The sequence below is a fragment of the Balaenoptera acutorostrata genome, chromosome 15, assembly GCF_949987535.1.
Source record: "Balaenoptera acutorostrata chromosome 15, mBalAcu1.1, whole genome shotgun sequence".
NCBI lineage: Eukaryota > Metazoa > Chordata > Mammalia > Artiodactyla > Balaenopteridae > Balaenoptera > Balaenoptera acutorostrata.
Genome location: NC_080078.1, coordinates 6,340,965 through 6,360,676, shown reverse-complemented (window position 1 = coordinate 6,360,676; position 19,712 = coordinate 6,340,965). Strand labels below are relative to the sequence as shown.

The following is a 19,712-nucleotide window of genomic DNA, read 5'->3' as shown; positions in this document are numbered from 1 at the left end:
TGCATTTATTGCATAGGAGGGCCGGGTGCTGGGATTTGAGGTTCATAGTAACTCCGAAGCCAACAGGTTGCAGCAAGAGGAGCCGCGAAGCACAGATTTTCACTAGAGATAAGCAACTTACCCTCTCGGGATCCCATCTTTAATAGTCTCATTTTTGTATCCGTTTGCAAAGCTCTTCGACAGGCACAAGAGTCACTGTCTTACAAGTGACGAAGATGAATGAGGCTCACCGACTCCACTCTGAGTGGCATATATCCTTGGATACTCCAGGCGTTATTTGTTTAGCGTATGTTGTGAATTTTCACTCAAGTCAGGGATGGAGTTTTGAGAATGCCTTGCTCGCGCCGTGGTCTACCTTATGGGAATGAAGAAATGCAGAAAATCCCCTACTATCTCCAGAGAGACCTGGAGACGCTTAAATTGACACTGCGGTATGTTTGGTGCAATGTAGTATCTGTATTTCCCTTTTTACATTTAGAATCGTCAAAAGTGCAGACAAAAAAAAAAAAGTAAAACCAATGAATCGCTGAAGTGGTAATTAGTAAATATTGTGCACACACCAAAAAGACAGTGGGCTCCCCTGGTGGAGCAGTGGTTGAGAATCTGCCTGCTAATGCAGGGGACACGGGTTCGAGCCCTGGTCTGGGAAGATCCCACATGCCGCGGAGCAACTAGGCCCGTAAGCCACAACTACTGAGCCTGCGTGTCTGGAGCCTGTGCTCCGCAACAAGAGAGGCCGCGATAGGGAGAGGCCCGCGCACCGCGATGAAGAGTGGCCCCCGCTTGCCACAACTAGAGAAAGCCCTCGCACAGAAACGAAGACCCAACACAGCCAAAAATAAATTAATTAATTAATTAATTAATTTAAAAAAAAAAAAAAGCTCTGCTTTAAAAAAAAAAAGACAGCAAACTGGGAGCACTCAAACCAAAACAAAGCATGAGGCTCAGAAGTATATTGTTTCAAAGTATCTTATGTAGTGTGGAGGCAGTGACTGTTTATTCTTCACAGCGATTGGTTACAATATTAGAATTTTCTTAAATGAAAGGGAATTGGTTAGCGGTTACTTCATATCAATTTGGGGAAACAATTGAAGTTTTGCTTATGATTTTCAGAGGCATAAGCAAGAAATACCCAGGTCACTGTAACCTGGCTTGTCTTGCAAATTAAGTAAGCTAAGCTAAGCTTTGCCCTTATTTTTCTTAACTTATTTATTTTAGTTATTTATTATTTTTGGCTGCGTTGGGTCTTCGTTGCTGCGTGCGCGCTTTCTCTAGTTGTGGCGAGCGGGGGCTGCTCTTTGTTGCGGTGCGCGGGCTTCTCATTGTGGTGGCTTCTCTTGTTGTGGAGCAAGGGCTCTAGGCGTGCCGGCTTCAGTAGTTGTGGCGCACAGGCTTAGCTGCTCCGCGGCATGTGGGATCTTCCGGGACCAGGGCTCAAACCTGTGTTCCCTGCGTTGGCAGGCGGATTCTTAACCACTTTGCCACCAGGGAAGCCCAAGCTTTGCTCTTATGAGTATAAATTTCTCTTTCCTCTTGGTACCAAGAATAGCTGGATTTCTCCTAAGCCACTATAGTAGTTTGCTTTTACCCGAGATGCACTGCACATCACGGAACTGATCTTGTTTTCTTCTTGCTTTGGCTGCTGAGGTTTCTCAAAGCCAAACTGGGGGTTACCTTTTGCCAGTATACAGCAGTTTACAGTGGGTAATTTCTAATCCCATCTTATCCCTGGCTCCATCTTATTTATTCCTGCCCTGTTTTCCTTTTCTCACTTTCTCTCCTCAATTATTTTTAAAAGATGAGGCAGCTAGCATTCTTCAATTAACTTTTTGAACAAAGCATCAGAAAAGGCATTGGGAACAGAGAAATATGTCATTCAATGATATCAGTGAGAGCAGATGAAAGCATTTGATATTCTGCAGATGAAGGCAAAAGTTACAGGAGAAAGAGAGATAAGAGCTAAGCAAATCACTATATCATGATCAGAGTTCAGAGTCACACAACCCAGAAGCAGGAACTAGCGGAGCCCGGACTGGTAATCAGCTAGTAAGGAGACCTACATCTCCTCTCACTGGGAGGAGATGAAAAATGCTTGTACTGCCTTCATAGAACGTGATATTCTCTTCTGTATTCCATTACTAGTTATATAGGTGGATATTGTCTGGAGCTAGATTTGCCTATACTATAAAGGGTTCTCTTATTTGTGGATTTGCATTCTGTCCAATTCCCTTGCCATCCTTGGCCACCCAATCCTACTCAAAGCCTTGTCCTGGAATACTGGGAAAAGAGCTTTTGACTTCCTGCCAGACTGTGATAGCATTCCCACACAGATGAAAAAGTAGACTTGTGCAAAGTTTCTGCCCTCCAGGGACTTTCAGACCGCCTGGAGAGATCAGATGCAAACATGTGACAAGTTATGTCATTAAATTATTACATGTTGGGATTTCCCTGGTGGTCCAGTGGTTAAGACTCTGCGCTCCCAATGCAGGGGGCCTGGGTTTGATCCCTGATCAGGGAACTAGATCCTGCATGCATGCTGCAACTAAGAGCCCATATGCCACAACTAAAAGATCCTGCAGGCTGCAGCTAAAGATCCCGCAGGCCACAAGGAAGATCCCGCACGCGGCAACGAAGACCCAGTGCAGCCAAATAAATATTTTAAAAATTATTACATGTTGCTCTAAATTTGTAAAATGATGAATATGAGCCTTGTGAGTAGTGAATTTTTTCTGTGTAAGTGGATTCGACATAAAAATTAATCCCGAAAAATCTGCCTTTTCCTGTTTTTTTGTCCTGTTAATGTCCAATCAAAACAGATCACAACAGACTAATACAGCCACTTACCTGCTAGAGCCTAAAGTAGGGGTTGACTGCCTGTGCTTTTGCACAAACTATGGATAAATCATTAGTTTATAATTTAAACTTTAGTCCACAGATATGTCATATGGAATCCTGACCCTGCCTGGGACTTTGCATTCATAAATCAGGACATTAATTGTACAGTACTTATTGAAATAAATGGTATTTTAAATGAATTTACCTATAACATAACTTAGATAATTCTTCATTTGTTAAATAATGCAGATGATTTAATGTAAATATTAAACTAATGTATAGTATCCTTCATTTCAGTTGCATGGTTTATTTTTCTGAACACTGGCACAGAAAAGAAGAGGTGGGGTGGCAGTGTCCATGTAGATACTTAAAATGAAGTGAGGAAGAGGGAGTAAACGATAGAACAGGGGAGTAGGGCTTGGAATAGGACAAAATCCTTGGCAACTTGGATACCAACTGTGAAGCACTGCAAGGAAGCTGGGCACAGGAAATCTAAAGTTGGAGGGGATGATACAACCTACTATGGATTTATTGCCTATAAATTTAACCCATTTGAAAATTAAAGGAACTTGCCTGGTGGCACGGTGGTTAAGAGTCCGCCTGCCAATACAGGGGACACGGGTTCGAGCCCAGGTCTGGAAAGATCCCACATGCTGCGGAGCAACTAAGCCCATGTGCCACAACTACTGAGCCTGTGCTCTAGAGCCTGCAAGCCACAACTACTGAGCCTGTGTGCTGCAACTACCCCGTGCACCTAGAGCCCGTGTTCCGCAATAAGAGAAGCCGCCGCAACGAGAAGCCCGCGCACCACAACAAACAGCAGCCCCCGTGCAGCAACAAAGACCCAACGCAGCCAAAAATAAATAAATAAATTTATTTTAAAATAATAATAATTTTTTAAATTAAATTAAAATATGTCCTCAGTCCACATGGACTCTTTAAGCTTTATCTCTTCTGTGAAGCTTAATCTCTTCTGTGAAGTCTTTCACTGTACCCTCTCCATGAGGCATGGTTGATTATTTCCACCTCTGGTTATACAAATAGACACTGCATACACCTCAAAGTATTGCATTTACCACACTGTCCTGCAAGGATTTGTTTAAGTGTCTTTCTCCCTTAGGAGACTGAACAACGGAGGACGGGGACTATGTCTTCCCAGTTTTGTGTCTGTAGTGTCAAGCACAATGCCTGGCATGTAAAAGATACTCAACAAACCTTTCTTGCATTAAATGAATATCCAGTGGATGAATGACCACTTATTGTACAGTTGGAACTTTTAACTTTCCCTAAAACAAAATTTACAAAACTTTATTCACAGATAATGTGTTAAAGAATGACATTCATTTTTAAAGGAAGACTACCCTTTAGTTCGGTAACCTTAAGGACTATAAGCGCCACACTGCAAGGTACTCGTGCAGAGTATCTGTGAGGGGTGAGGACAGCGAACCACCGAGATGCACGTCACTCCTCCGGGGAGCCTAGAGAGGCCCCGGAAATGCCCGGGATTGGGCACTGCAATGAGTCGGGGACGCACTTCCTGCTGGGGATATTAGTGGTTTTTGTCACGGGACTTGGCAGCTTCTGGGAGGGGTAGCTGCGGGTAGGAGGGGGCTGGGAGGGGGCTGGGCAAGGTGGGGGCTTGTTAGGGACGGGACGGTGGGCAGCCGCTGCTTTGGGGAGATCCGATGAGCTCCGTGGCTTTTTGCTGGGTTTGCTGTCATTTCACCTGAAGGCAGAACTCCGGGAAAGTGCGCACTTGCAGGAGAAGGATGAGTTGGATCTGGACCGCAAGTCAAGGCAGGGTCGCTGCTCTGCCCCTGAGTGACGGACCTTGGATAGTGAAAGTGGAGGAAGATTCACCCGGAGATGGGGAGTCCGACCCACCTGGGGACTGTCCGGATCCCGAAACTTCCCGACAGCATTTTAGGCGGTTCCGTTATCAGGAGGTGACCGGACCCGAAGAGGCGCTGAGCCGACTCAGGGAACTTTGTCGTCGGTGGCTGAGGCCCGAGGTGCACTCGAAAGAGCAGATCCTGGAGCTGCTGGTGCTGGAGCAGTTCCTGACCATCCTGCCCCAGGAGCTCCAGGCCTGGGTGCGCAAGCACTGCCCGGAGAGCGGGGAGGAGGCTGCCGCCTTGGTTTGGGCTCTACAGAGAGAGCTTGATGGGACCTCACGCCAGGTGAGGAGTGAACGTGTTCTGGTGGTGGGAATGGAGGTGTGAGGGATGCTGTGGGCTTCATAAGTTCTTTCCTTATTACATTTTGCGTGAACTTTAGGATGTGTATGAAACATGAGCCCTTTAACCTAATGGGATGTCATACCATCTCCAGGTAGGTAGGGTCAGAGTTGTTACACTGTAGGACACGCAGCGGGTGCCGCAGAATTGCTTGACCTGTGGAAATGCACACATCTGGTGTCAGAAGCGAAGGAGTGTTGTAGTGAATATTCAGAGTCCTGAGAGCAGAGGAGACACACAGGAGTGTGGTTTTCCTTTACAAGGAAAGGAGAGGCTCAGGGGAAAACACATTACTGCTGTTGGTGAGGTACCTTCCTCTGAAGATAGAACTTTGTATCCATTTCACAGGTGAGGGAACAGCATCTGAGAGCCAGCACTGCAACTCCCGACTCTGGTTAACCTGTATATTTTCAATCCATATCAGGTTTCTGCTTTGATAAATCACAGCAATATAACCCAAATGAATATTTTGCTCTCCTGCCAAGTTAGTGTAGACAGTTCATAGAAAGGCTTTTCAGGATTGCAGGAGAATGCCAGCTTCTGTTTTTGGTCACTTTGCAACTCCCGCATCAGTACAAGGCTCACTGATAAAGACTCCGTTGGTCGTGACTCGGTTTCTCAGCGCTCGCAGACTTCTCTCTGGAGTCCGGCTTCATCCTGGCACTGTTGGTGACGCCATCCTGGGACGGCAGGTGCTGAGGGAGGTCTTGTGTTGTTTCAGGGATTGGTGACAGTCCCAGATGTGGCGGTGTCTCTAACCTGGGAGGAATGGGAGCGTCTGGACCCAGCACACAGGGACCTCTACAGGGAGAGTGCGCCGAAGGATTATGGGAACGCAGTCTCGCCAAGTAAGTGCCCTGCCTTTGCTTGTTTCCAGCTGTGTGTGATTTGTGGCGGGCTTGCTTCAGTAAATCCCCCAGCCAGCCTGCCATTCAGACACAGGTTGAGAGCCTTCGAGTCCCTTTTGTGACCCAAGCAAGACCTCTCTGTTCTGTATTGTTAGGTGATAGAGTCAGCTTTTTATTTTGGTTCATTTTTTAAGAAAAATACATAAGAAAGTATAAAAACGTATAATGAGCACCTGAGGATTCACCACCCAGGTTTATCGAATTTTAATATTGGCCGTGGCTTCATTTTTTTTTCTGAAGAGATAATATATTACAGCCATAGCTATAGGTGAAGCTCTGTGTACCCTCCCTGAAAGCTCTTCCCTTGATCCTTCTGCAGAGGTAACCAATATCCTGACTTACCATTTCCATGCTTGTTTTATATTCTTTCTACATATACATGTAGGCACATGTACACATTGTCTCTATATAAATGTATGTAAACACGTAAATATGTAAACGTATATAGTATTTTTACATGCTTTTATGGTATATAAATTATATTACTGTATGGTTCTTTTGCACCTTGGCTTTTTTCTCAGCATTACATTTTTGGGACTTATCCATGTTGATACGTGTAGCACTAGTTTATTCATTTTAACATCTATATATTTCATTGTATGACTATTCCAATATTTACTTATCCATTCTCCTGTCAATGGACGTTAAGGCTTCTAGTTTTTCACCGTTACACACAGTATTATACCAAACGTTCCTGTCTCTTTCTCCCTGTGTTCATATGTAGGAGACTCTGAAGAGAATATACTTAGGGATGTTTGCCCATCTGGCTGTCCAAAATGATGGGAGTCAATTTGTACTCCTACCAGCCGTATATGAGAATTCTTCTTTCTCCACACCCTTGGCAACATTTGGTGTTCAGCTGACAGCACGATGTCTTAACCCAGTGGCCCAAGTGTTCCTTTTAGAATGTTGGGTTGCATCATACCTCTGCTCAGAACCTGAATACTCCTCATTTCACGCAGAGTGAAAGCCTGTGGTGCCTGATGGGACGTGGCCCTGTTCCCTCCTGCTCTCCCCTCACTTACGCCCCCAGCCCCCAGCCTCACTGACCTTGCTGCTCCTTGAGCGTGGTGGGCATCCTGCCTCACGGTCTTTGCTCTGATTGCTCCCTCTGCCTGGAATATTATTCCTCCGGATCTCCACCAAACGGACTCCCTGACTTGTTTCAAGCCTGTGCTCACATCTCACTTTTCGGCGAGGCCTGACCTGACCGTCATGTTAATACATGATTCCTGCCAACAGCTGCCTCACAGATCCCTCGCCTTGCCTGACCTGGTCCATAGCATTTATTACCCTCTGACATCCTATATATTTGACTTTATGTTCATCTATTGTCTGACCATCCCTTCTGGAATGTCAGCTCCACAGGGGGAAGGATTTTTTTCTTTTGTTCATTTATATCCCAAGTGCCAAGAATAGTGCTTGGCATAGAGTGGGTGCTCAATAAGTAATACTGTTAGGATTAATGAATGGTGTATCCTTATCTCCTCTCCTTTCCTCCACTATCTTTTAAATTGTTTTGTGGCTGTTCTTTATGTTTTTGATACTAATCCTTTGTTATTTTATTGGTTATAGAGGTGGCTTGTCTTTCTAACCATGGTGTTTTTGTTATATAAAATTTTGAAATTTTAATATAGTCAAATTTTTCAATCTTTTACTTTATGGTTTGTGTTTTTCAAATCTTCTTAGGAAAATGGGCCCTTCTCAATCCTGATTCCAACTTTGCAGAGACAACAACTTTAAAATCTTTTCACCCCTTCCAGTGGTATTTATTTTCATATTTCTCAATAAGATGCTTATTCTGCTGGGGTTTTTTTTCTCAGTTTCAGTTATTATCTCTTGACTGCCTGCTAAGGAAGACAGGGTCGTGTCTCCCCAGCATGCTCACATTTAGCAGTCCGTAATTCTCTCAGCATAGTTAAATCAGTCTGTTTTTGTTAAGGGAATGTTTCAGTATTATGCCCATATAAATATTATCTATATTCACTCACCTAATATATATGACTGTAAGTCTTTTCCTTTACAGCTTTTGGTTTTTCCCAGAATTAATAATGCCTCATTCTGCACGTGCCTCCTTTTCTAACTCCTGAGCACTAGTTCACCCACAGACTCTCTGTTAGAAACGTAAACCCCTCTCAGTGAGTTCAGATCCATCAGACGGGCCATCGGCTTCATTCTCCCCTTGGAGAGTCCCTCCTGAAGCCTCCTCTGCTCCAGGGTGGATGGGCTTCTCCAGGTTAGTTACACAGCTGTTGTCCTAGAACGTTCCTTCACTCTCACCTTTTTCTCTTTCCCAGATCCCATAGGATTTTCTTCCTTGGTTTACCCCCTTCATGTGATATAGAACGACCTCCAATATATTACAGAGAACATATACTTGGGAACTCAATGCATGTCTAAACGCCTTTATTCCTCTCTCACATCCAGATCATGGTGTGGCTGGATGTAGCATTCTACTTCAGAAATGACTCTACCTTTGAATTTTGAAGACGGTGGATTTTGTAACTAGCTTGCCATGTTGCAATTGAGAAATCTGATGCCACTGTGATATTTTATCCTTGGTGTGTGATCTGTTCTGTGCAGAAGCCTTTAGGAGCTTTTCTTTATTCCTGCTGGTATGAAATTTCACAATGGGTGTGGCTGGGTGTAAGGTTTCTTTTTTCATTCATTGTTCTGAGTAGTTGGCGGGTCCTGACAATATAGGCGCCCGCGTCTTTGAGTTGTGAGAAATTTTTTGTAGTATTCTTTTATTTTTTCTATTTATTTTTATCTCATTTTTTCCTGTTTTCTTTCTGGGATTTCTTCCAGTTGGATGCTGGAACTCATGGGCTGATCCTGTAGGGTTCCCTACCTCCTTCCCATTTCCTTATCTTTTCTTTCCCTTTCTGGGAAATCTCCTTAGCTTAATTTTCCAACTCTTAGGTTGAAATATTTCTGCTCTCATGAATATTTTGAAGAGCTTTTTCTTATTCTTTAAACATCCCTTTTCTTTTCTTTCTTTTTTTAAGATTTTTTTGATGTGGACCCCTTTTTTTAAAGTCTTTATTGAAATTGCCACAAGACTGCCCCTGTTCTATGTCTTGGCTCTTTGGCCGCGAGGCATGCGGGATCCCAGCTCCCTGACCAGGGGTCGAACCTGCACCCCCCGCATTGGAAGGTGAAGTCCCAACCACTGGATCACCAGGGAAGTCCCGAAATATCCCTTTTCTTATTTTTAAAAATAGATTTATTTATTTATTTATTTTTGGCTGCATTGGGTCTTCGTTGCTGCATGCGGGCTTTCTCTAGTTGCGGCGAGCAGGGGCTACTCTTCATTGCGGTGCGCTGGCTTCTCATTGCGGTGGCTTCTCTTGTTGCAGAGCATGGGCTCCAGGCGCGTGGGCTTCAGTAGTTGTGGCATGCGGGCTCAGTAGTTGTGGCTCGGGGGCTCTAGAGCGCAGGCTCAGTAGTTGTGGCACACAGGCTTAGCTGCTCCGCGGCACGTGGGATCTTCCCGGACCAGGTATCAAACCCGTGTCCCCTGCATTGGCAGGCGGATTCTTAACCACTGCGCCACCAGGGAAGTCCCAAACCCAAGCATTCTGACTGGAAACTCTATTGGGAAGAACTTGTGAACTGTGATCTTCAGGACCGGGTCAGGCATCAGGCACTGTTTTACCTGGGAATTCCCACATGTCAGTGTCTCTGGGTCTTTGGCCCAGGCTGCTAAGTTTTCCCATAGAGAGATTCAGTCAACAGATATTTCATTGCGTGTCTGCAGATAAGCCAGGTGCAGTTCTAGGTGGGAATCCAGTAGGGACTAAAGCCTATGAAATCCCTGCCCTTTCTGCCGGGAGGATGTCAGGCTCGAGGCTGACAGTTTGAGCCTGAACAGAGGACAGCGCATGGAGGTTCCACCAGTCAGTGTGTCCATTTTCACTTGACTCTCCTCATGGGAAGTTGGTACCTGTCCCCTGTTCTCAGCTGTGCCTCACGTCCCCAGTCCCAAATTTATCTGGTTCAGCCTTCCTGGAGAGTAAACTGCAAGAATTCTGGACTGGGGGATGGAATCCTTCACAGACTTTTCCATCAGTCCTAGATTTACTGCCTACCCAGAGCCTGCCTTCAGACTGGCGGCACCTGGTGTGTCTGTTACTGTAACTCACCCACGAATCTCTCTTAGTAAAGCATCCTGCGTGCACGGGATAAAGGTTGTACCGTCTGTGTCGACACCTTCTCCAGTAGTGCCTCGTGTAATACAGTGATTCACACAACAGTGCAGTGGGGCTGCGGCAGGAGAGACAGGTTGGCCAGCGGAGGCACAAGTATAAAAGGAAAGAAACGGGGTTTGTACAGGTAAACGTGAGCACATCTGACAGGTTAGTTAAAATAATTTAACTTCAGGAGTGTTTTCATGGAGGACATTAAAAGGGCTTTGGCGGGGGGGTTGTTTTTCTGCTAGCACTTTCTTATTCACTCTTGCGCAAGGATGAAATGTCAGCAATTTGTATTTTCATGTTTCAGGTTTGGAAACTAGAATTGAGAACAAAGAGTTGATTCTAAAGCAAGAAATTCAAGAAGAAGTGGAGCCACAAGGGCAGCTACAAGGGTCCCAGGAGAAGGGGCCCCGGTCTTCCGAGTGTGGGGATGCCCATGAGGACAGGATAGAAAAGCCCTCAGGCGACCCGTCATTGCTGAAACTTGAAAAGTCTCCTGAAGATCAGGGAGTCACCAGCATCTCAGACCTCAAGAGTGCTCCCAGAGAAGAGGGAGACTCCAAAAACAATGAATTTGGGCCTAGTGCCAAAAGTTCAAACTTTGTTCCTGCTCAGCACATCCAGACAGCAGAGAGACCCATTACCAGTGATGAACGTGGGAACAATTGCAAACACAGGTTAGATACCGTGAAACCTCATGAATCTCTTGACAGTGGGGAAAACTGCCATCATTCAAGCCTACTTGAGGCCCAGAGGCGGTTCCATGAAGAAAGACCTTATATGTGTGACACCTGTGAGAAGAGTTTCAAACAGCGTTCCGACCTCTTTAAACACCAGAGAACCCACACCGGGGAGAAGCCCTACGGGTGTTCTGTCTGTGGGAAAAGCTTCAGTCAGAGCGCTACCCTCGTTAAACACCAGAGGACTCACACCGGAGAGAAGCCTTACACCTGCCCCAAGTGTGGGGACAGCTTCAGACAGAGCTCAAATCTCAGTCGGCATCAGAGAGTCCACATGGGGGAGAAGCACTACATGTGTCATGAGTGTGGGGAAATCTGCCGTATCTCCAACCATTTTAGACATCAGAGGACACACCAGGGGGAGAGACCCTACACGTGTGAAGAGTGTGCGAAGAGCTTTAAACGGTGTTCCGACCTCTCCAAACACCAGAGAATCCACACCGGGGAGAAGCCCTACGAATGCCAAGAATGTGGGAAAAGCTTCAGTCAGAGCGCAACCCTCGTTAAACACCAGAGGACACACACAGGTGAGAAGCCATACACGTGCCCCAAATGTGGGGACAGCTTCAGACAGAGCTCACACCTCAACCGGCATCAGAGAGTCCACATGGGGGAGAAGCACTACACGTGTCATGAGTGCGGGGAAATCTGCCGTATCTCCAACCATTTTAGACATCAGAGGACACACCAGGGAGAGAGACCCTACACGTGTGAAGAGTGTGCGAAGAGCTTTAAACGGTGTTCCGACCTCTCCAAACACCAGAGAATCCACACCGGGGAGAAGCCCTACGAATGCCAAGAATGTGGGAAAAGCTTCAGTCAGAGCGCAACCCTCGTTAAACACCAGAGAACTCACACTGGAGAGAAGCCTTACAGATGTCTTGAATGTGGGGACAGCTTTAGACAGAGTTCACACCTCATCCGACACCAAAGAATCCATAGAAATAAAGCCCCATCATTTTGACATGCTTCTGCATGAGCTGTTTTGTTTCTCTCTCTCTCTTGCTTTCTTTCCAGAAACTACATTCTTTGGCTTTTGGAGTATTTCAGTAATCGTGGGTCATACTGCCCTGGGCATCACACCCAAGAAAGACTGAGTCCAGCTAGAGTCTAGGGATGCCCTTTGGTAGCGTATTGCCTTGAAGCAGGACTGCGTGAGTCAGGAGCCCCACCGGAACACACTTTCCAGCAGAGCGAGGGCGGAACCATGAGAGTTCTGTCCTTGTCACTCTTCTGGAACCTCTGCTTTTGGACCAAATCTTGTCCCTCCTGTTACTTCCCTGAGAATGTATTGCAGTCACTTAGAATTGTCTTTCTACTTAGATGGTAGATACTTTATACTCCAGAACACCTTGTACAGTTCAGTGCCTACAGGAGGCACTCTATATATTTGAGTTTTTTAAAAATTAATTTTGCAGAGTCCCTCTTTCTTTCCCAGTCTTTCCTTGTTGGGTTAAACACAGCTAAGAACTTGGAATAGAGCCTAAATCTATCTGATTATCTTTCTAGTGCTACCCACTGATAATATGCATTGCTTCCAAATTTTTTGAACTTTTTTTTTTTTAATTAAGGGAATACAAGTACATTATTGGATATCTGGGAAAACAATAGGGGAAAAATTACCCAAAATCCCAACACCACAATCCATTTGATACCAGTATTTTGGTGTATTTCCTTCTGATTCTTTTTCTATGCATATTTTTCTATATAACAAAAATCACAGTGTTCATATTTTATATCTTCTTTAGTATTATGTCTTGAGGATTTTACTTGGTTTTCCTAAACTTTATGCTTAATAGCTGGTCATTTTCCATCAAGTGGATGTAACAATTCCTTTTGCTGGAAGTTTCAGGTCTGTCTCATTTTTCATTGTTGCAAAAAATGCTGTAGTGAATGTCAGTGTAATTTTAGGATTTGGATTGTTCTTTAGACTCTAACGCTACGTTCAGAGAAGTAGAATTCCTTGTTCAGTGTTTTAGTTATTTTATGGCTTTCAATACACCTTCCCAATTTCTTTCCCCCAAAGCAAGTACCAAATTACATTCTATTATGAGTGTACCCAGGAAGAAAAAAAACAAATTTTTGATAAACTTGTAGCAATCTTCAGGGAGACTCAAAAAGCACTAACTATAAAAGATTGATAAATTTAACTACACTGTATTAGGAAAAAACAAAATAGGAATTACAGCCCATGAAGATGAAAACATACTCAATTACATTAGTAATAAGAAAAATGCAAATTAAGCCACAATTAGATACTATTTCACACCTTACAGATTATCAAACCTTTCAAAATCTGTCAGTACCAAGTACTAACAAAGATGTAGAGTGGTGGGAACTCTCCTCAGCTATTGGTGTGTAAGTTGTTATATTTATTAGGGAAAACAATTTGGTGCTACTTCTTAAAGTTGAAAATGTATATAACTTATTTCTAGGTCTTTTCACAGGGAACCAAGAGGCATTTGACATGCTGTTTTGTAAAAGCCCCAAATTGCAAACATCCTGAAAACTGATCAGCCAAAGAAGAGTTTCATAAATTGTGCTATATTCCTGCAGTGGGATACTCAGTGTCAGTGAATATGACTGAACCACAGCTATACAGAGATGCATGATTCTCAACACACATGTAGTGAAAGAACAAGAGTATGATTCCATGTACATAAAGTTCCAGAAAAAGCAAAACTAGGTAATATATTGTCCAGACAGAGATAAGTGGTATATCTACATAATGTAAGAGAATGATTAACCTTTGTTGAAGAGGAAGGGAGATGAGACTGGAGAGAATATAAGGGACTTTTGTGATTCTGAAGGTGATTTATTCCTTCACTAGGTTGAGGAGGCGTGGGTGTTATTATTTCTGTCATATATATTCATATACTTTTGAACTGTGATATCTCACAAAAAACATGGGAAGTTTATTGTGAAATATTGCTAACATACACACAAGTGTAGACTAGAGAGAACGATTTTAAAGAACATTCACATATGCACCACACCGATTAATCAATTCTTAATGTCATATTTGTTTCATATCTTTTTTCTTTTTTTGGCTGTACCGCACGGCTTGTGGGATCTTAGTTCCCTGACCAGGGATCAAACCTGGGCCCCCCATAGTGAAAGCGCGGAGTCCTAACGACTGGACCACCAGAGAATTCCCTTCATATCTTTTCTTTTTTTTAAATAAATTTATTTTATTATTTATTTATTTATTTTTGGCTGTGATGGGTCTTTGTTGCTGTGCACGGGCTTTCTCTAGTTGTGGCGAGCGGGGGCTACTCTTCATTGTGGTGCGCAGGCTTCTCGTTGCAGTGGTTTCACTTGTTGCAGAGCACGGGCTCTAGGCACACGGGCTTCAGTAGTTGTGGCACGTGGGCTCATTAGTTGTGGCTCGCGGGCTCTAGAGCGCAGGCTCAGTAGTTGTGGCGCACAGGCTTAGTTGCTCAGCCGCATGTGGGATCTTCCCGGACCAGGGCTCAAACCCGTGTCCCCTGCATTGGCAGGCGGATTCTTAACCACTGCGCCACCAGGGAAGTCCCCTCATATCATTTTTAAGGAAATAAAACAATATAGGACTTCCCTGGTGGCGCAGTGGTTAAGAATCCACCTGCCAATGCAGGGGACACGGGTTCGAGTCCTGGTCTGGGAAGCTGCCACGTGCCACGGAGCAACTAAGCCCGTGCGACACAGCTACTCAGCCTGTGCTCTAGAGCCTGCGAGCCACAACTACTGAGCCCACACACCACAACTCCTGAAGCCTCCGCGCTTAGAGCCTGTGCTCCGCAACGAGAGAAGCCACCGCAATGAGAAGCCCGCGCAGCGCAATGAAGAGTGGCCCCCGCTCACCGCAACTAGAGAAAGCCCACGCCCAGCAATGAAGACCCAATGCAGCCAAAAATAAAATATAAATACATTAATTTAAAAAAAACAACAATGTATACTGTAAGGCAGTGGTCCCCAACCTTTCCAGCACCAGGGACCAGTTTCGTGGAAGACAATTTTTCCATGGATGGGGGTTGGGGGGGGTGATGGTTCAGGCAGTAATGCACGCGATGGGCAGTGGCATATGAAGCTTCACTCACTCGCCTGCCACTCACCTCCTGCTGTGTGGCCCGGATCCGGTATCGGTCCTCAGCCCCAGGGTTGGGGACCCCTACTGTAAGGGACACTCATGTGCCCTCCCTAATCCCATTCCCCTCACCTTCAAGCCAACTCGTTACCCAAGGAGAGCACGTTTCTGTAGTTGTCCAGCATCACGTCCCTGTAGAGGGCCTTCTGAGGCCAGTGCAGTGCGTCCCACTCTTCCCTGGTGAAGTACACAGCCACGTCCTCAAAGGCCAGCAACCCCTGGAAACACAGCGACTAACTGCAGCTGCGATTCTTACAATAACTTTGTGAGCTACAGTATTATGATTACAGATGGTCAACACTGGAGGCTTCTCTGGCCGTTGGGTCTCTGCTGCAGTCACTCAGCTCTGCTCTGGTAGCACAGACGCAGCACAGACAACAGGAGAGCAAATGGGTGTGGCTGTGACCCAATAAAACTACTCCCGGCTCCAGGTGAGTTGGCCGACCCTGCTCTGCACAACCCTGCCTTCCACATCCTGTATTTCTTCTGCCCGGATCTCTCAGGAAAGAGATGGCTCACTCCCATGAGGTCACTGAGGACGGGGCAGCGTGCGGGCCATTCGCACAGGGATGGACAGGCTAATGGGACACAGGGATGGACAGGCTAATGGGAACCAACCAGGCAGGCTGGAGCTCGCGGGCTGGCTGTCGTGGGCACCGCTACCCACTAGGTGTGAAGGGGGAGGACGGCAGGGGACACTGGGATCCAGAAAGTTGCTGGAGAAGCGAGACCGGAGCGGGGGGCAGCCCAGCGGGGAGGGACTGAGGGATAAACCCCCAGCAGCGATCCCCTCCAGGCCTCCGGGCCCCACCCCATCCCCCTGCCAGAAGCCAACCCGAAGCAAGAGCAAGGGAGCCCGTGGATGGAGAAGATAAAGGCCAGCCTCCCAGGGCGCAGACAAAGTGGGGAGCGGTGGAGAGCGTCTCCACGGGGCCAAACACAGACCGCTGAGCACCGTGCCCACGGCAGAAGTTTCCATCTGCAACTGTGTACCCAGCTCCCGGGGGCCGAGAGGCCTGGCGTCTGCCCCCCACACTCGCTGTGGTTCGGGGGTGTTCGTGCAGAAGGGCTTCGGCAATAGGAATACCAGCCCCACCCGAGATGCTTCACATCGCTCCCCTCTGCAGACAGACCCTGAGTCTCCCAAACGACAGGCCTTTCTTTCCTCCTGCTCTCACCTGGCTCCAGGGTTAGGGTCTCACGCCCCCTCCCCCGATCCCCAACATCCTCCGTCCCCAGAGCTGCCTGCAGACGCCCTCACCTGCCCCAGCCGCCCGCTGCCTTCTCTGCACCCGCCTGGAGGCTCCCAGGTGCTGGGATACAACGGTTCAAACCCCCAGAGTTCTCTCTGCGCGTGGGGCTTTCTAGCTGGGCCCTTCGTGTGGCCCCACAGTTCTCGCCCTCATGGTCCTCACCAGTGGTCTTCTCCCCCTTTATCACTCCCGTTCCTTCAGGAAACATTTACTGAGCACCAAGAAGTCGCCGGCCTCTGGGCCACACACCAGTGACAGTAAACGCAGAGGTGACAGCTCCTGCTGGGCCCACAGGACCAGCTCCTCGGGCTGCGCACTGCTCGACTCTAGGGGACACTTCACATGGAAGCTGTGACAACGGGGCCCCCAGAGCTGCTAAGGGCACAGCCTGTGCGACCCACGGAGCCCCAGCCCCGCTTCAGGGAGTGAAGGGTCCAGTGGGGAAGCGGGAAAGTCAACACGGTGACGATCCAGGGGTCCACGGGGGGCGACGGGGGCTGTGAGGACAGGGGCTCACCCCACCCCCTCCTCTCAGGAGGCACTGCCAGTCACATCCCAGAAAACAGCCCCCTGTGCACATGGCCCTCACCTCCTCCCGCCTCCCCACCGGCTCCCAGACATTCCCTGCATCGGGCCTCACCCCTCCTCTCTTCTCCCTCCTGGTGACCCCTCCTCCTTGGCCCGATTCCATTCTCTCCTGTCTCCTCCAGGGTCTTAATCCAATGACCATGACTCTTCTGTCTTTGCCCTTTCCCCCCTTGTGATACTCTGATTTAAATAAGAAATATATATTTGGTCTTCCTCCCTACTTCTGGCACAGAGTTCCTAAAAACCCTTGGATTTTCCTAAGGGATAGGAACAGAGGAGCATCTTTTAATATTTGGGCTTTTGTCCTCGGTTGCTGAAATAGCTCCAGGGCCATACAGGTGAGAGGAACGTCTTGTTACTCATAACAAATCCCTCAACCACACCTGAGTTCATGTTAATGCGGAAAACTCCTAAGGATGGGGCTGGATGTCAGGGGAACAAGCATGTGACGAGAGGGTGAGAACCTTCACCCCCAGCACCTGAGGGGCGGGGGGAGGCTGGGGTTCAGCCAGTCACCCAAGGTCAGTGACTCGACCCAGCACGCCTATGTAATGAACCCCCATAAAAACGCAGAAACGGAGGTGCTGGGGGGTGTCTGCCTGGAGAGGAAAGCCCTGCACCCCTCCCCCACTCCCCTGCCCTGTGCCTCTCTTCCGTCGGGCTGATCCTGAGTTGTAGCCTTTTACATGAACCAGGGATCTGCTAAGTAAACCGTTTTCAGAGTTCCGGGAGCCACTCTACCAGATCAATGGCACCCGCGGAGTGGGTCGTGGGAACCCCAATTTAGAGCCGGTGGGTCAGAAGCACAGGTGACAGCCTGCACTTGTGATTGGCGTCTGAGGTCGGGGCGGGGGCGGTCCTGCAGGGACTGAGCCCTTACCCTGTGGGTCCAATGCTAACTCCAGGGGGACAGTGTCAGAATGAGTTAAATTGCGGGCACCCAGCTGGCGTCAGAACGGTCAGAAGTGAGGCGTCATGAAGCAGAGCAACACAGCCGCGTTCCTTCCCAGACTAGCCCTCCTGCCCGTAGCCCCCAAGCATGTTGCCGCCTCTCCTGCCTTCACAAAGATGCTCCGGGTGCTTTGCTCCCTCTCGCTTCCGCCCTCTCTCCTTCCCTTACTGGGCCTTTTCTGTAAAGAAAACCCTACACACTCACCTCCAGTCACCCCACACCCACCCTCTGGCTCTTCTGCAGCTGTCCTCCTGAGCCCAGCCCAGCCCTCCGCCCACGTGGGGACACAAGGGAGAGTAATGGGGTTAATGCGGGACCTCAGAGAGACTTCACAGAGGATTTTTGAGCTGAGTCTCAGCAGATGCAGAGGTGGGTCTGCCTGCGGACAGGGAGAACAGGACGCACACAGGCCGGGGGACAGAAGGGAGTCCACACCCCTGCGAGCGGGTCCTCTGGCCGTCAGGGAAGGCGGGAGATGCCACCAGAAAGGCAGACAGAGCTCTGCGACCCCTCAGCAAACGCGGACACGCTGGGCCAACGGGTCAAACCGCTGCCCCTCGAACTCCCTCTCGCCTCCCTCCCGTCCAAGACTGTTCTTTCCAAATGGTCGCGATGGTTCCTCACGTGTCTCCTCACTTTTCTACTCAGCGTCTCACAGTCACCTTCCATCATGTTACGAGTTCAGTAACTAAGCTTCCAGTGTACCCTTTGATGCCAACAGATCAGAATTTATCCTGTGTTGCAGGAGGTTGTTTCCATAGCTCCCTCTCCAAATGGCTTGTAAGCGCCTTAGGTGAGAGCTTCTCTCCCAGCACAAAGGCAGTACTATCTGGTATACAGTAGGTACACAATAATGCTCACTGACAGAAACAAGGAGCAACTGTGGTGACAACAGCTCAAACTTACAGAGCGCTCCACATGTCACTAGATACCCTGCTGATACTCCACATGCCCCATTTCATTGAATCCTCACAATTCTGCGACAGCTACTATCATTAGCCCATTTTCCAGATAAGGAAACCGTGGCCCAGAGAGATCAGGTAACACATCTAAAACGGAGCCTGCATTTGAACCTGTCTGACCCCACAGTTCAAGCTCTTTACATCCTACCTTCCAAGAAGGAAAAACCCCCAGCTGATAAAGATGGCTCGACCTGAACAGAGGAGTTAAAGCCATGTGAAAGCCATCGCCCGGCGCTGAGACTACACCAAGGAAGGGGAGGAGGAACCCTTCTCACCTTCCACAGGACTGGCAGGAACACGGCTTCCATGGCCTGGTCTCTGAGGTGGTGCAGGATCCCGGCCATCAGGCTAAGCTGAAGGAGAGGACAAGAGAACACGTAAGGCCAGCCCTGATTTGAAGCTCTCTCACCAGGCAGCCCTGGGATAGGGAATTCCAACGGGGCCGATGAACCTCATCTAAATACCCCAATCACTGAAAGCAGCAACTCAAACAGAGATTTGTACCCCCATGTTCCTCACAGCATTAATCACAAGAGCCAAATAATGGAGACAACCCAAGCATCCTGGACAGACGAATGAATAAACAAATGGTGGTCTACAGACAACAGAATATTATTCAGTGTTAAATAGGAAGGAAATTCTGACACCTGCTACAACATGGATGCACCTTGAGGACGTTATGCTAAATGAAATAGGCCAGACATAAAAGGACAAATACTGTATGATTCCACTTATGAGGTACCTGGAGTAGTCAAATTCATAGAGACAGAAAGTGGAAGGGTGCTTTCCAGGGGCTGAGTGGAGGGGAAAATGGAGAGTTGGTGTTTAACGGGTGCAGGGATTCAGTCTGAAGATGAAACAAGTTCTGGAGATGGACCATGGTGGTGGCTGCACAACAATGTGAATGGGGGTTTC

General features: G+C 47.6%; 2 protein-coding genes across 3 annotated transcripts in view; one reads left to right on the top strand and one right to left on the bottom strand.

Moving 5' to 3' along the window:
• Window positions 1–311: 311 nt before the first annotated feature.
• Window positions 312–19,712, bottom strand: part of LOC114238453 (zinc finger protein 789-like) — a 30,613-nt gene continuing 11,212 nt past the window's right edge. Inside the window, exons 4-6 of one of the 2 annotated variants that reach the window (XM_057528935.1) lie at window positions 19,073–19,150; window positions 15,115–15,260; window positions 312–351 (exon numbers count right to left, since the gene is read on the bottom strand). In XM_057528935.1, coding sequence (XP_057384918.1) covers window positions 15,117–15,260; window positions 19,073–19,150 — 222 coding nt within the window. In that variant the 3' untranslated portion in view covers window positions 312–351; window positions 15,115–15,116. Of the gene's footprint in view, window positions 352–14,877; window positions 15,261–19,072; window positions 19,151–19,712 lie in introns of those variants that run through there. The other variant, XM_057528936.1, reaches the window with a different exon arrangement.
• Window positions 4,468–11,906, top strand: ZNF394 (zinc finger protein 394). The gene is made up of 3 exons (XM_007186699.2): window positions 4,468–5,015; window positions 5,794–5,920; window positions 10,484–11,906. Exons 1-3 carry the CDS (start codon window positions 4,605–4,607, stop codon window positions 11,878–11,880), a joined length of 1,935 nt encoding a protein of 644 aa, XP_007186761.2. The 5' UTR covers window positions 4,468–4,604; the 3' UTR covers window positions 11,881–11,906.